Raw genomic sequence first — 16,461 nt, 5'->3', positions numbered from 1 at the left:
TCATCACCTCCTAAATGAACAGTAAAAGGTAAAACTGTCTGACTTTGCATGGCATAATTTCCTCTTCTTGTTTCCCAAGACCACTAAAAACTTTAAGATGAGCAACTGATACCAGATCCCACACAGGGCAAGGCAGAATAGTGAAGGAGCAAGAATTCAACACTGCCTTAAAAAAAGGAGCGTTTTAAATCCTCTTTCATCCATCCTACGTCCTTCCCCCATCCCATGACACCATGGTTGACACAGCAAATATGTGGCCCAAATGCCAGTTTATTCAAACACCCATAGGACTATTCCACATGGAAAAATGCAGTGCTGGGCAGAGAGGCTAGAGCTGCATCAAATGCCTGAATGTGCCACTCTCTAACAGCCTAAAAACCTGCCAAGGGTCATTTACCCAGCCTTCCAGCCTTTGCAGACAGCTTGCTTACATCAACCTAGCAAAATCCTATAGAAACATATAAATGTGTGTACAAAAGTAACAGAAACTGAACCACAGAGATTTAAGGCACCACTTTAACACGAAAAACTCATATATGCAAAAAGAAAAGACTAGGACTGGCAAATGATAAAAAGCAAGCAAGATCCCTTTTCTTCCCTTACTCTTTTAGGGAACTCTTACCTGTCCAATCCCTGGCAGTAAACGGGGAACAAGCAACACAGACCTACTTCACTACCTGCTGTAATAAAATCAAGTACTCAAAAACTACAATGCCTGTGACCAGGCTGCATCTTGCACAACTACTCAATATGCAGAAGATCTCTGCACTGCAGAATAAAATTAATCAGTCCTACGCAATGAGATTGGTTATGCTGAAAAGAAGGCATTTACAAAGAGAATGACACACTGAAGAGAGCTTAGGAATATCTGGCTGCCAAGTGAGGTCAAAGGCAAGTACCTGGGGCCTCATAGCCTCACACCAGGGCAAAATTGCCACCACAGATGAACAGAAAACAGTGCTCAGGACCAAAATAATCTGGCCATTTTAACTGACAATCTGACTATTAGGTTGCTCCAAGGAGAATCCCAGCAAAGGAAACTGAATGCTGTGGCCACATCCGTAATTTTGGGAGCCTGTGGACCAGAAGGCATCTGAAGTAAACGCCTCATGAAAGATCCTCTTTCACAGTCCTAGTCTCACAAGCCCTCAGAGTGCTCCCAGAGAGACCTATCAAGAAGTGGGTAAGGACCGGGTGAATTCTTTTGAATTTAAAGCATCTGCTGCTAGGCCTCACATAGCCCCAGCTGAGCACCTAGAGCAGACACAGTGCCTGGTTTGGCATGTAAAGATGGTTTCCATACCCTGCTCCGCAGCAGCCTGAAAGCTATGGAAAATAATCCACTGGATTTAATCAGGGATACTAGTTCACTATTTCTGCAATTAAAACTGATGTTGGAAAGGCAGACTGACACTGAGATAGCCGAAGCCAAGCACCTCAAAAGCTGTGCAAGAGCTGTTCCAACAGAGCCATTGTGTTTTGATTAACCTCAAAGACCTCAGAGATGGGAAACACAGTCTGGATAGTATTTCACAGATGCTCCTTTGCCTCCTGAATGCTGCTCCACAGCAAATCCAGGGTGGGGGAAAAAAAGGTCACAAAGCGAGCAGGTAGGTTTCCATCTGTCTGTTTTCCAAAGGGTTAGAAAAGCACTGAAGTTGTGGGAAAACACCTGCTCTTCTAGAAGTGACAGGACTCCTCCTTCCACATGTTCAATCACAGGAAACTATCCCATTTTTCTTCCCCATGACTCCAGAGAGCAGGAGTCTCAGAGCCCTGTTTTATAATAGAAATGAGGTGTTAAAGCAAGCCCCCATACTGCCTTAAATCACAATTACCACATCAGGTGTTGTTCACAGAGTGGCTTTGGGTCATTGTAAACTTTTCTGAGCAAACAGACCCAGAAGCTCCATTCCAGATGCACACCAAATAGTCCCCAAATCCTAAAGGAGACAGCCCAAACCAACAACTAGTCCCTCAGACACAGGGACCAGATTAAAACTAACATAAAGCCAAATTCCCAAAACAAATGCTGTTTAGTGTTAAATCCCCAAGCCATATATGCTGGAGATGTATAGTCCTGAGTCACTACTTCTATACACTGATCTGCTGGTACTATACTGCTCATTAGCGCAGACATAGCTTAAGAGGGTGAAGAAAAGGCCCTTCTTGCTCTGGATAAGCAAGTTGATAATTTATTTAACAACACAGGTCTTATTTCCATTTGCTTTTCAACATATGTCATCAAAAGGCTTGTCTAAACAGCAAGACAAGTGCAGATACAACTAAACCAGCAACCTTTTCTGCTGAAGGCAAGTTGTATCTGCAAGAAGTACTTTGCCAATGCAGCTTAGGCTTGGTTTCAGAATGCTTGACTGCAAAGTAGAAAAGCCCGGTAGCTTAAAAGTATATGCAAATGGTACAATCATAGAATGGTTTGGGTTGGAAAGGACCTTAAAGATTATCTAGTTCCAACCCCCCTGCCATGGGTGGGGACACCTTCCAGTAGACCACATTGCAATCATATACAATTATCTCATTTAAAGGTAGTTTTACAGTAGTGATTAAGATAATAAAATGATGGCTTGATACTAAAATAGTATTCTTCTGACAGGGAAGTTGTATTCGTGCAGAAGTTCCCTGTACAGATGTGCCAAACCACCCCTGAAACAGTTTATGAATTTGTTACAGGCAAGATTTTCATCCCTAGTAGGACAATTCTCTATTAGCAATCTATAAGATAATTTTTATTATCTTTTTATATACTATTACTTTGATTTATTATCTCTACACTTGCCAACTACATACACACCTTTCTTATTGCTGCACACCATTAATTTTTCATATCACTTCCATATTGTTTGTTGCTTACTGCATGTTAGAAATAAATATGTATGTAAGAATTTATTACTGCACAAGTCTACTCTCTGATATGGTTACTAGGACTCTCCATGACACCCAGTAGCTGGGAACTGCACAGCAGCCTTCTTCAAGGATGGAAAATTTTCTGATCCTCCAGGTAAACTTAGTCCTGTTTACTCCTTCATCCATGGAAGGGACAGATGAGCCAGAGATAATCAAGCCCGACAGAAGTGGTGAGCAACCCCTCCAGTCAGGCTGAAAGGGTACTGTGGGAAAACCGCTTGGAGGGGGGAAATTATAGAAAATCGGGACCTAATACAAGTTGTAGAATTATAACAACCTTTTTAGGGAAAAATACAGTTGCTGCTTTGGGATGGTTGGCAGGCATGGAATCTACTCCACCATGATTCCCTAGGCAACACAACCTGCTATCCTAGAGGAGCAGTGGAGGGTGGAGTGGAGTGGAGACACCTCAGCCAGGCTCTGCTCTGCTCCGTGCAAGGCTGGAAACTTGATGGTACCATACAGCCGATAAGCTGCATAGCAGCTGTCAGACGGAAAATATGTGAGATGTCTGTTGCTGGGCCAACAACTGTGGCACAACTATTCTCCTTAGATGAACCTTGCTCATTATAATCTCGTTATGATACTAACACGCACCTCCATCCCAAAGTTACCCACCTCCAAGGTATGACCACCTCTCACCAAGCATGCACTTTCTATTTCTTATCAACTATGTCTTTAAATGAGAGAAGTTTACACCAATTAATAATGAAAGAACGTATGACTAAAGTCACTCAACCTCCACCTGAGCGTAAAGAAAAGTATAAAAAGTGAATGAATGAGGGGAGAAGTTAAGGAAGACTCCATCATAACTTCTGGGATTAGTTGACAGGCTAAACCTGTCTTCTCCCCCATAGGGATGCCTGTTGGGTAAGAACTTTGACTTATGCACACTACTAATTAATTCTAGCTGTCATTAGTAATTAAGGTTTTGGTTGTATATAGTTTGGTTGTATATCACTTCAAGCTTGTTTTTGCAGACAGTTCCTGTCACCAGCAATCACAAATGTTAACTTGTCACGATTTTATAATGAAGAGTGTTATTCTGTGAACTGTTAGTGTGAGCCCTTTTTGGGCGCTGGCAGTTGCCAGCAGCGGGTAACACATTCAATCAAAGTGGGCAGACCCGCTGAGGGGTCCCCCTGATGCTGTTGGCATGTTTCCCTGAATGGCAGCTGAATTGCCCTCCGATCCAGCAGGACTGGTCAGTGAAGGGTCCCTGTAATGGGACGCTGACAGACTGGTCGGGCACAAGGCTCTCAGCTTTCCTGGGGCGCTGATAGACAGATCAAACACCTGGGGTTGAGAGGATTTCCCCCCCACCCTTTCACGTGACAGGTACTGATAAACAGCAAAGGACTTCACCTACAGCAGACAGTAGACAAACACATGGTACAATCTCAAGTAAGAGAGAGGTCCAAGGTCATAATTTGTTGTGGTCACACTGCTTCTACAACAAGGTATTATTGCCAGAATGCCACCACATGGTAAGGATTTGGAAAGACTGCCTTGTTTTCAATGGTGACTCCTCATGGAAGAGGCCTGGCATCATGGAAAATCCCATCTGCTCATGCTGCAATGATGATACAGGTAAAATCAGGCACTGTGGAGGGTGCAGGCCTCCTTGAGCAGCAAGGGTGGTAATACACATTGTGTTACTGAGGTCAACATTCCTAATTGTAGCAAAAAGAGAATGCAGTTTCTCTGCTCCCCAAGCAAGCTTACCAACACACACTGAAAAAATGGCCGTGTCAGAAGAGTGAAACAACAGGATAACGTAAGCCAAACAGTGTTTGACAAAGATGAAAAAAAAATGTTATCTTGTGGTGCTCTGATTAAAATTGGCCAGATAGAGTAGCACCAGAGAGAATGTCCTGAGCCCTGCAAGCCCAGCCTGAACAAGGAAATACTACAGCAACTCTGTGGGACAAAGAGGTTTTGATTTTCACTAAAATAGTCCAAGAAAGGCAAGATAAAGACAGAAATTTTGCTAGAAACTTTTTGGGTAAATGTGTAACAACAGGACAACTGAAAGCTTCAGCTCATCACCTGCTTGAGCAATAAAATCTACAAGCTGACGTCTCAAGTATGTTTCACCCAAAGCCTAAAAGGGCACCACTGCTGGCAGCTCATAGCCCCAAGACAGTACAAAGATTTGGAAGGTTGGTCAGAAGATGATCTATGATCCTTGCAAGTAAGAATACAAAGACATTAATATTTAAACAGATAAAGAAAAGGCATTATACAACAAGAAAAATAAAATCAAGTTAAGAGGAGGACAGTATGACTCTGCAAGACTGTTGAGAGATACTGAAGTGGCAGTGATCTCACATAGCCCAGCACAAGTATCACAGAATCATTATGCTGGAAGGGACCTCTTGAAACGACCTAGTCCACCTGCCTCGCTCAAGCAGGGTCAGCTAGAGCAGGTTGTCCAGGGCCACATCCCATTGGGTTTTGAGTATCTCCAAGGACAGGGACCCCACAACCTCTCAGGGCAACCTGTGCTAGTGTTTGATCACCCTCACAGTAAAACAAGTGACCACCCTCACAGTAGAAAACTACACACGCTGCTTATTAGAAGGTATACTCTCTAGAAGAGTCATTAACTGACCAGTTCCCCAGTTGTTCTGTGTGGACTACCAGTGCAGGAAGGAAATGGTGAGGGACCTGCAGCTGTGTTCCTTATGTGGCTATTCCAGAAAGTGTCTCAGAAAGTCTTACTGTTGGCAACAGCCTGCAGTTCAAACCACTCAGGAGCTACTGCACTTAAGAGGTCAAGCTGCACGCACATCAGGTCCTGAAGCAGGTCTGCACTGTGGGCTAATGGTCAGCCTTCTCTATCCCAAGCTTGGTGAAGCTGTAGCAACTTGGAAGACCCTGATCAGAAGCTCTGAAAAGAGCAGCAGCTCATTAGTGCTTTAATGTTGGTGTGATACTTAAATAGAAAACAGTAAAGCTGTACTACTTAAGAGGGACTGCAATGTTCAATTCCACCAGAAAAGCACAGAGGCATTTCAGACAACACTGCTCCTTTGCTTTTCACCTGGAAAACCATGAACCGGTGATATCACCTATGGTAATACCAGCAACTTACTCCATCCGCCAACTGTTTGGTTAAAGTCAGTGTCTCCCTTTCTGAAATGTTTCTCACCTCTTCACCACAGCTTACAGTGAAAACATACACAATACATGATTCCCAACTCTCACAACCTAATTTCTTATTTTAACTTTATCATTTATTTCAGAAAGGCATTTGGGGATTAACCTTGAACCAAAAAAGCTAAATTCTTCACAGAACAGCTTGATTTGTAAAAATATGGCTGAAGTAATTTGTCATTCTTAAATGCGGACAGATGATGCATAGCCAATTCTGCTGCTTCTCTTTTCTGTCCCTTAATATTTGCTAACTGCTTTGCCAAAGGATTTTCCCAATCCACACACCACCCCTCCCTCTCCCCAATTGCCAGGATCATGCTGTGTACAACTGTGGGTGTTTTTTCAAGCACTTGGTATTCTCAACTATTTTCCAGAAATAAACACTGATGACAAAGCACAAGATTTAGTTAACACCTTGCACATTTTCTGATGCTAGTTCTGATTTGGTGACTTCAGGTCATACTTTTCAAGTATTCCCTGCCCTGGATGTAACACATATTGACACTACCCAGCACGATAGCATCGTCTCTTGGTATTCTAACAATCCACCTTTCTACACAGTCACACCCTCACTCAATTCACAGCAGTTCCAAGTGTACAATTAAATGCAAAAATCTAAATCTCTGCCTTGCTTGCTCTCACTACATTGCTTTCAGCCCTCAGCCACCTGCTCTGCTGTTCTCTGGGAGCTCTGTGTATCCAGGCCTTTCACAGATCCACAGCAAGCTTTCTCCTAATGACCTGCGTTAATTTCTCCTTTGTTCTGATTCTCTTTACACAGCTTAGCTGCATCTGTTACAATGCAGTGTATTCAAAAAGGCCTTATCAGTCCTCTTAGAAGAGCTGAACTGTGGAAAACTATTTGAGTTTTGAAAAGAATTCACTGACTTTTACCTAGAGGCAATCTGTCACAAACCTTGAGTAGCCCCTGCCTCTTAAGACCTGCAACAGTCTCACCCTCTAATTCAATCCTATCTCTGGAGATTTCATATGAGGGCAGAGGTGTAGACATGGACATAAGGCCTCAACGCTACTTCTGAAGCATGAGCCCTGGTGATAAGGATACTACTCACTGCTTCATGGGAACGGGTTTCCTCTGCCCAAGTGGGAATCCTGTGAAGAGGAACATCCCTTCAAAGGCATATTATACTAGAACATGTAAACCGTACCAGTCAACAGCTGGCCTTGCCTTCACAAGGAAATCCATGCACAATGCACTTCAGCAAAGAGCACTTCTCAGTTCCTCAAAGGCAGATTTGGAAATCACTTGTTAACATCCTCCCTTCACTGTTCCTTCAGCCACGAACAACTGCAGCAAGACTGCTCCCTTGCACCCTTTGGTGTTAAAGTGTTATCTCGTCAGCCTCTGCCATACCGGCTGGCATCTTTCACCCTGTTCTGCTAGTTCTCTCCTGGGAATGACTGCAACTTTAAAGATCAGCACAGGAAGTTTTTACTTTTACCCTTATTTATAGTTTCATCTGAGCAAACAGAAAACAGCATCCTGGCATAAGGCAAGACCCCCTTCAGTGTTATTTTTTAAGTTGGACATCAGTCAAGGAAGGCTCCAATTTTGTGCTTCCCAATCTGTTTGAGACCTGCTTATAAGCTTTGTCAGGTTCAGCTATAGAAATCGATGGTCCCAGGGCTGACTTTCACATCCAAACCAATATAAAGCTGTGTTAGGCAAAATTAAGAATAGGCATATTATTCAAAATAACATAATTCAAAACCACTGCTCCCAAAACTAAAAGACCTAAAGTCACTTCACACTTTGCTTTCAGGACAGTCAGGTACATGAAAAATTAACTAATTGCCAGTTTCCCTATACTTCATGTTACCTATTTTTTGCACTCATCTACTAGTCAACCATTTTACTTGGAGATTCTGACATTCTCACAGTGCTATATTCACAAACATTGTCCCACTCCTCTGGGAGGCAATCAGCTAACCTAATTTCTTAGTCAGACATGTTTGCTCTATTCCTTACTGTCTAATCAGTATCACTAGGCTGCACAGACTAACATACCAATAGTTCAGTTTAAGGCTCCTCATTATTCTTATAGCCTGGTGGCCATAAACGGTCCCTGTAGCTGGAACTCACGTAAGTAGGATGCTTTGCAGAATGCAATAACTTTCTGAGCTGAATGACGTAACATAACACCATGTATAGATGGAAAAAACATTGGCAACTTCAGATTCTAACTGTTAACGTGCGCAGTGACCTTCGGCACTTCCGAAGAGCTTTCTCCCTTACCTTGAAGCTTTTTCAGGACAGCCACTTCCATCTTGAGAACTTGCTTGGGCTGCTGGGCTGATTCCACCTTCAAGGCCACATTCTCACGGGTCAACAGATCCATCGCCTCATAGATCTCCCCAAAGCCACCACCACCAATCTTCTTCAACTAAAAAAGTACAAAGAGGTTTGATACATTGTGCGAGAGAGACAATATCAAATTGGCTCTCACAGAGTCAGGCACTAGCTTCTTTACTGCATAGGGAGAACAAACTCAGCTCCTAATCTGTACTGTGCCCAAATCCCTTCACTGCACAGCTAGGCAAAAGTCCAGCTACCCACTTGACTGTGCTATGTATAAATTCTTTGCTGTAACAACAAAGAACAAGCCTAGCAAGTGATGACATGTAATACATTTAAAAGCAAATGATAACGCCTATTACCTCAATAATGTTCTTGGCTGTTCAAGGAAAGACCCTTCAAGGAGATAGTGGAACCACTATCCAGACCACTGTAGATAAGAACTGTCATTCCCTCTCAACAAACACATCTCTGCAGTAAAACTCAACCATGGTAGTTGGAACTAGTGCTTTCAAGAAGTAAGTTAAATGAAGTTTACATCTCATTCACAAGATTGTAAATACAGAACAAAAAATCCACTGGAATATTTTACAAGGTGCTTGACCTGCTCTGTTAGTGAGGTTACTTCAATGTCATGTTTCAGAGAATTGCCAACTGCATTACTTCAAAAGATACGTACAAGCCACAAGTACAACTCCAATGTTTCTCATTCTCTCTTTCTCTTTTTTTCCTTTTTCCTTTTAAACCCCACCAAATGATCCTTTTTGTCTCTCTGAGCAAAATTGAAGACTGTTTCACAATAGAAGGATATCACTACTTGGAAATCAAAAGTTTCAATTGACATAAACTCAAAGTCTAAGTTTCAGCATATTTGTTATGCACCTACTAGAGATAGATCATCTGCCTGTTCTGGAGTAGCCACCCACTGAGAGAGCAAGACAGGATCTCCTGCCTATCCTAGAAGGTGATTCCTTGACTCTCTTTCTGCTGAGACTTGACAGCATATGCACATATAGTTATACATACGTATGTATAAGACAGACTCCTAACGTGTTGTAAGTGTCAATGTCTATGCCAGGAAAATTATTCTATATTTGTTTATGTTAGATATATTTAAAGCACACTACGTTGCCCAGGAACAAATTCAGTTTTACAGCAGAGCTAGATCAAGGCTCCTTTGATCTGCTTAGCACTTGTTCATTGAACCTAGCTGCAGCCCTTCCCTTCAGCATTTTGTGTTCCCTCTGTTCACAATTGCTCAGCAAGCCCCGAGTGCTGCTTCTTTCCAAAGGTAGCAATAACACTTCAAGAGAAAAAGTAGTCTAAATCAGGCAGACAGTGACACATATCTTACACAACATTTAATGAGGTTTAGATGATATTTTAGTGTCTTCTGCACCACGGAAGGCCTGTCCTGTGCATCTGTCCAGTTTGCCTCTCAAGGGCAGGGGTTTTTCCCGTCTTAAGATGACACAAACCATTTGCTTTTCTGGCTCTCAGGTCAAGAAAAAGAGCTCTGCATGAAGAATGTACTACCTTCTGTATTAACAGCCTGACTATTGTCTCTGAAGCTATTTCTTGATAACCCTTTGCAAGTTGCTGTCTGGAGCCATTCTTCTCCTTTTACTTGTTATTTTTCCTCACAAACTTCCACTGGGCTAAACAGGCATATTCATACAGCAAACAGCCCAATAACTAGGTCAGCACATATTATTCATAAATTATTACAGTGCAGCCCTACTTCTACTTGGAAATTCACACTAAGTGAGCTGGCTATTAAAAATCTTTCTGTCAATACAATTGTACATTCTGCATAGCAACAACATGCCAGCTAATACCTCAGGATTCAGTACACAAGATCTTCTGTTGCCTGACACACTAATAACACAGAAGGGAAAGGGCCAGTAAAAGCTGCAGAAGGCAAGAAGTTTAGTCAGGATCTGAAGGACTTTGAAGAAGATTAAAAAAGTCTCAGTGGGAAAAATGGGTAACATAACAAGCAGAAGTGAACAGTAATAAATATAACAACATATCTGGGATAGAAAAGAAACATAGGCTACCCAAACATCTCTCTGGGCTGCAAATTCAAGAAATGGATCTGAGGAGAAATATTGCTGAGCCAGCACAGTCACACACAATGATCCTTTTCCATTCACTGGCCTTAACAGAGACAGCTCCCACGCCCAACAGTTGTCAAAATGCAAAGCTACTACAATATAAATGGAACAGCACAGCAATATGATTATGATAGCAGCCCTATAAGGTTCTGAGAAAGGTCTAGTCATGTACAATGCACAATATCAATCACCTTGTTACTCGAGGCTCTCACTGAGTTAAGAGTAGTTCATTTCAGGATGAAGGAAATGATCAGGAGCCTGGAAAAACAGAGGACAGACTAGGACTGCTACTTCAAAAAAAAGCAAAAGAATATGCGCATCCAAGAAGCAGGTTCAGGAAGGTAGGTACAGGTATTGAGACTGCTCACCTGTGAAAACAGCCAAATTGGAGGACCCATGTAAATCTACAGAGCAACAAATCCAAGATCACATAAGACCAACACCAGAGCTTCTGCTGAATCAGAAAATTGATTTTATACACACATTACAGCCAATGGATGTACCTCACCGTCCAAGAGCTCTCAAGCTGCCTCTGCTTCCTCACATCCTTTGTCATCCTCTTATGGAAATTATCCTCTGGCATACTTTTCCCAGCACACCAGATGGTCCTATTCATCATTACCAGCACTGCCATCCTCCTTGATTTTTCAGCAACATTCATAGGCCATCAGCAGCCATTTCCTTTTCTGTTTTGCAGAGCTAGTTGCTATATTGCAACTCAGGGTCTTGGCTGAGGTCAGGGGTTTACCACACAGGCATTTCCTCATTGCTTGGGTTCTCTGTGGGAGTTCACTGTCTAAGGTGAACTCAGCACAGCCTTCTGCTGGACATGAACGAGAGACAGGCGTATACCACTCAGGAAAATAAACCAATAATGAAACTGCTAAACACAAAGTCAAGAAAGAAAAGGGAACATCTAACAAGAATCACTTAAGTGGTAATCATGAGTCACCAGCCCATACTAAGTCTCACTGCTCTGGGAATATTATCTTCTGATCCTGTTTCCTACATTCCACTAGTCCATTTACTGTTAAGACTGGGACACAGGCTGACAACACCAGCAGGATTCAGTCTACATAAATGCATGAGCCTATATGTGAGCTGGGTGTTCAGGTTTCCATTACAGCCTGTGGAATCAGGTGAACAATTCATCTGACCAAACACAGGTATCTATTTGGACTTGCACACAGACAACAAAACTAAGCAAGCTGCATCTCAGACATGATTTCAGTCCTTTCAGCATCCCACTAATGGCCACATGACCATACAGCTCATTGCAGTGCTTCTTCCATATTCTAAGAGGTTTCATGCCACATTAGGCCCTTGGAGTAAACTGTTAACAAAAAGACCACCCTACTCAACCCCTCAGTGTGGCAGTGTCCAGTCAGGGGGTTCCAGGAAGTCCCCAAGCTGGAATTCAATCCTGTCCCTCAGGATTACCAACACAAAACAGTCATGCCCTGTTGGGGAAAGCCACTCCCAAAAGCCCCTGTAGATGCATCAGTAGTTACACAGGATACAGATGGCTCCCTTTGAAGTGTCCTTTAAATATCCTGAAATATTTTTGATTTATCTTGACAAGACTCTTGCAGCACAATGCTCCAGAACCTATTAAAAAAATCACCAAATAAACCACACAGCCTTTCCATTAAGCACAAATCAGTACTCTCAAAGGCACAGTTCAATACCCAAAGGCAACACACCCCACCCTACCAGAAACAGCCTTCAATTCCAAATTTCATCTCTTATTCAGAAAGCATATAAGACACCGCTGCTCTAAACAAAGTTTGCATTCCAAGGATATTACATAAATACCAGGCTTTCCCAGAAAAAATGCTCCAGGACCAAGGCACAAGTGGTTCAGTCTTGGGATTGGTGGCAAGGTCAGGAACAAGAGTATGTGCCCTGAATCCAGAGTGAAGGACCGAACTGAGAGCCGACAACCTATGCTGAATTCAGCCAGGGTCAAGGTTGCCACCCAAAGGCTTCAAGTGCTGATAAGGTAAACAGTGACTAACTGTGACTGCTTTTTAGGAGCACTTGTATAGTCAAGCTTGCAACTCCTGCAGCCCAACTCAATGGGCTACTTGATAATGATTAGCAGGCCTCATCTGACTTAACAACAGGAAGAGTGGACCTACTTTTACCAAACTCTCAGAGTCCACTCAGCTTGCTTAGGAAGACTGGAGTTACACCGATGAAGGGAAAACCAACTTACATAAAACAGGCATGAACTGAGAAGCCAATCAAGGAGAAGTCAACTAGCCACATTCTAAATTATCTGAAGACCAGCCAAAGCCCACTTACAGCCATTCTGCACAGAGTGAGACCAAAACAGGCCCCAAGACTGACAAAGCACTTTCCTTGTGTTAAGTTCCCTCTTGGAACCGTAAATGGCCTTTGTGACCAAGACAAGGTGAAGAGTTCACAAAAGTTTGTGGGGCTTCTTCCAGCAAGGCTTACAAAATAAACAGAGGAAGGACAAGTATAACCAAAGCTTCTGTTCAAGAACCTCAGAAACCTGGAAGAAACCAATGCATAGATCACACCTGACAAAGAGTGTACACATGTACAAGAGTCCCCATTTTGTATTGAAAGCTCACAGGAGCTGCCAGCTCTGTCTTGCTAATGAGTCTCAGTTGTGAATCCCCAAAACAAAGTGTTTAGGTGAAATAAAGAGATACACCCATTCAGCTTTAACACCTACATCTAGTTCAAAGCATACACAAGTTAAGTTTGACTTTGTTCCCTCCCCTGAACAAAGCAGTTCACATCATTCAGAGCACATGTGGATCTAGTCACCCTCTGTGGTCTGAGCAAAAGTCACATGGTTCCAGTACTGTTCAAATCTCATCCAGTAAAAGCATCAAAAATATCTGCAAGTAAAGAATGATGACTCAAAATAACACTTCTTCAAGTCCGAAAGGTTTGATAAAAAGCATAAACAAGCCTTGTCATGCCTTTCTCCAAAAATAAGAACAAAAATATAATTGCTGTCGGACAGCCAAACCTTACTGACTTAGAGCGACAGGAAAATGAACTATCAACAGGCTAACTGCAGAGAACTACATCTTCATTTGTCAAAACTTTGTCAGCCAGCATATAGGAGGAGGAAAGGAATTCAAGGAATACATTACACAGATCTAAAATTAGAAATTGGTTCAATACTGGAAATATGCCAGCACTAAGAACTACAAGGTTCAAGCAGATGCCCGGCCAGAGACAGTCACAATGGGAGGACAAATTACACAAAAAACCTTCTGGCAGCTGAACCCCAGGATCACATAAATATGCCACACACCTGCCTGAGCAGGACCCATCACTCACAGCAAAGCTTGGACTGTCTGGCTTGCATCCTATGGGTTAGATTCAGAAAGGCCTATGATAAAGGAAAGCAAGCTACTACTGATGTTACTACTGTATGCTCACTTTAAGTTACACTTCCTTTTTCATCTGTCACTCGATCCTATGCTATCCATTTCCTTGGACCAACAGAGGTATTTTAATACTTTTTCCAGATTACTTTGAGCACCATACAGCTTGGATTTCTGACTGGTCCCACACCAACATCAAGCATACCTAGGAAACAGCACAAGCCTGCCTAAAGGGTATGCACTTTGTTGGCAGCAGAAATGACTGTTCAGTGAGACTCACAACACACACAACTCAGCTAGCACAAGGGCAAATTCCCACTCTGAGTAGAGCTGGGAATTAGAATTTCTCATTTACACCCTTTAGCAAGTTATATAATTTCTCTGGCCTTTCAAGTGGGGTAATGACCTCACTGTGGTATTGAAGACTACCGTCAGCCAACATTATAAAACAGGCTATTTCTGTAGTTACAAGTAGTTGTTGTTGTTGACAATATAGCTGCACATTTGTATATTTTCTAAGGCAGACTTACTGGGTAGAGCTTCTAGCACTCCCCAGTCACAGATTCATGCAACAGCAAAGTCACTAAATCCCCATTTAGTGCCTCTCTCAAGCCTAAAATTAGTTTGAAATATTCCCCTATGAACACAGCTGAGTACATTTTAGGCTTTATTTGGAAGTTTTGGTGCTTTTAAAAGTCCTGCTGTTTCCAAGATCAAAGTTACTTTGTTTAGACTGTGTTAAAAAAATACATCATTTACAGAAATTCTAGCACTCCTGTCTATGAAGGAGAAACTCAAAGACTGATGAACAGTAGGAATGGTACAAGCCAAAGCCAGCTAGGGTAAAGGAGAATGAGGAAGAATGAGTATTTGCAACTCTACAACTGAAGCCCTGGCTTAGCATCTAAATGCAGCTCTGCAAAGAATGTGAACTGATCTGACCAAAAAGTAGGCTCTGAGGAAATTTCGAGGGTCAGATAAAAGCTGCAAGCAGTATTTGCTGAGAAGTCTGTAAGCACAGAGCATGTTTCAAGTCCTGTATGTCAGTTAACCTGCACACGTATCATCCTGCCAAAACAAGTATACGTGCTTCAGCCCAGAGCTGTAAGAGCACAGCAAGACTTTCCTTCAGCTATGCCAGAAAGCTTTGGGAGGGGGATAGGGGTTGTCTCCATTTTGGTATCTAATCACAGAGAAAATTGAGATTCTCCATCTGCTCTCAGGAAGCATGGAGAATGAAGAGCAGTTTGAATTGCTTAAATATAAATTGACTATTCGGGGATAGGCCAGACAGAAAACTGAAGGCTGTGGAGAAAGCAGGAGCAAAGTGCTAGGATGAAGAGAGGCAGGCAACGGGGGAGTAACGAGAACAAAGCAAGGCAGAACTGTGCAGGGCAATAAGAGATACAGGCATAAGGCAAGGCTAATGAAAGGATAATATGTTGTCTGAAGTGGGCTGTTGGAAATAACCTATCCACAGCCTGGAACTGAAGTGAGTTCAGGGTCCTGAGTCTCTTCAGCCCTCTGCTCCTCACAGCCCACTGCAAAACTCACAAGGCAGCTCTACCATAGCTAGTTAGCGCAAACTACTTAGTGCTATTACTACAAATCACTTGTAGCTCAAGCTAGCAAGGCTTCTGCTGTGAGTTTAATGATTCAGACACTGCTCGTAATTCAAGTTAAAAATGGACACAATGGCACACATGAGATTTAATTTTTTTTCAGCTTTTTAAAAGTTCTGCTTTAAAGCAAAGCTTTAAAAGCCAGAAAACAAAAATTCGCAGAAAATACAGAATTTCAGGAAGTATGAATGGTACACGATCCTTTCACATGTTATATTCTAGTTTATTTAACTGAGGTGGTAACATAATGCTACTTCCCCCACCATCCCAGAGACCTCACTTTATGACTAAAGAGAAAGCCTTATATGTAAGAGGAACTGCATCCGCTGAACAAATCTGGTGGCAATGAAACACATGTCTAAGAGAATGAGATTCTCCCCATGTCTGTAACACAGCATTCTTGCAAGATTCTGGTCAAGCTACTGAAGTCTCAGCACACAAACTACCATTAATCACATGCTCATCTGCTGAGTGTCTAAGGCAGGACAGCCAGGTCCAATCTATAAAAGTGAGGAGCGTACCTAGATACCCATAGTGTCTAGCAGAGTTGTGCTTTTGTCATTAATATTAAGTAGTCTGTAAGAAATAATAAAAATCAAGATGTAACTAAATTTGAAACCCAATCTGTAAAAGCAAGCTAATAGTTCTCTCTTGTATCACCTGGTAAAAGCATGATTAAAATACATCTATCTATCTGTATATCTGGCAGAGACACTACAGCAATAAGAAACATGAAGAACTGAATTTAAATGGCAAACTCATGCCGTTAATGTAAATGGATAGTGAGATATGCAGCCATGCAATGAATACACAAAAGATGAAATGGCTGCTAATTCAGTGTACCCCATCCAGCTTGCACAACAGATGAGACAGTTGTCCCATGAAGAACTCAAACTCTTAATAGGATGATATCATTTTAAGAACTATCCTAATAAATTTATACAGAA

The 16,461-nt window shown here is 42.2% G+C and overlaps 1 protein-coding gene across 3 annotated transcripts in view; it reads right to left on the bottom strand.

Moving 5' to 3' along the window:
• The window catches only part of TTBK1 (tau tubulin kinase 1), a 122,759-nt gene that overhangs the window by 87,651 nt on the left and 18,647 nt on the right, over window positions 1-16,461 (bottom strand). For all 3 annotated transcript variants that reach the window (XM_037405391.1, XM_037405389.1, XM_037405388.1), the window contains one exon: window positions 8,342-8,489. In XM_037405391.1, the coding sequence (XP_037261288.1) occupies window positions 8,342-8,489 (148 nt within the window). The remainder of the gene's footprint in view (window positions 1-8,341; window positions 8,490-16,461) is intronic.

The sequence above is a fragment of the Falco rusticolus genome, chromosome 12 (genome assembly GCF_015220075.1).
Source record: "Falco rusticolus isolate bFalRus1 chromosome 12, bFalRus1.pri, whole genome shotgun sequence".
NCBI classification, from domain to species: domain Eukaryota; kingdom Metazoa; phylum Chordata; class Aves; order Falconiformes; family Falconidae; genus Falco; species Falco rusticolus.
Note: the sequence above shows the minus strand (reverse complement) of the source record. Positions and strands in the feature narration are given on the sequence as shown.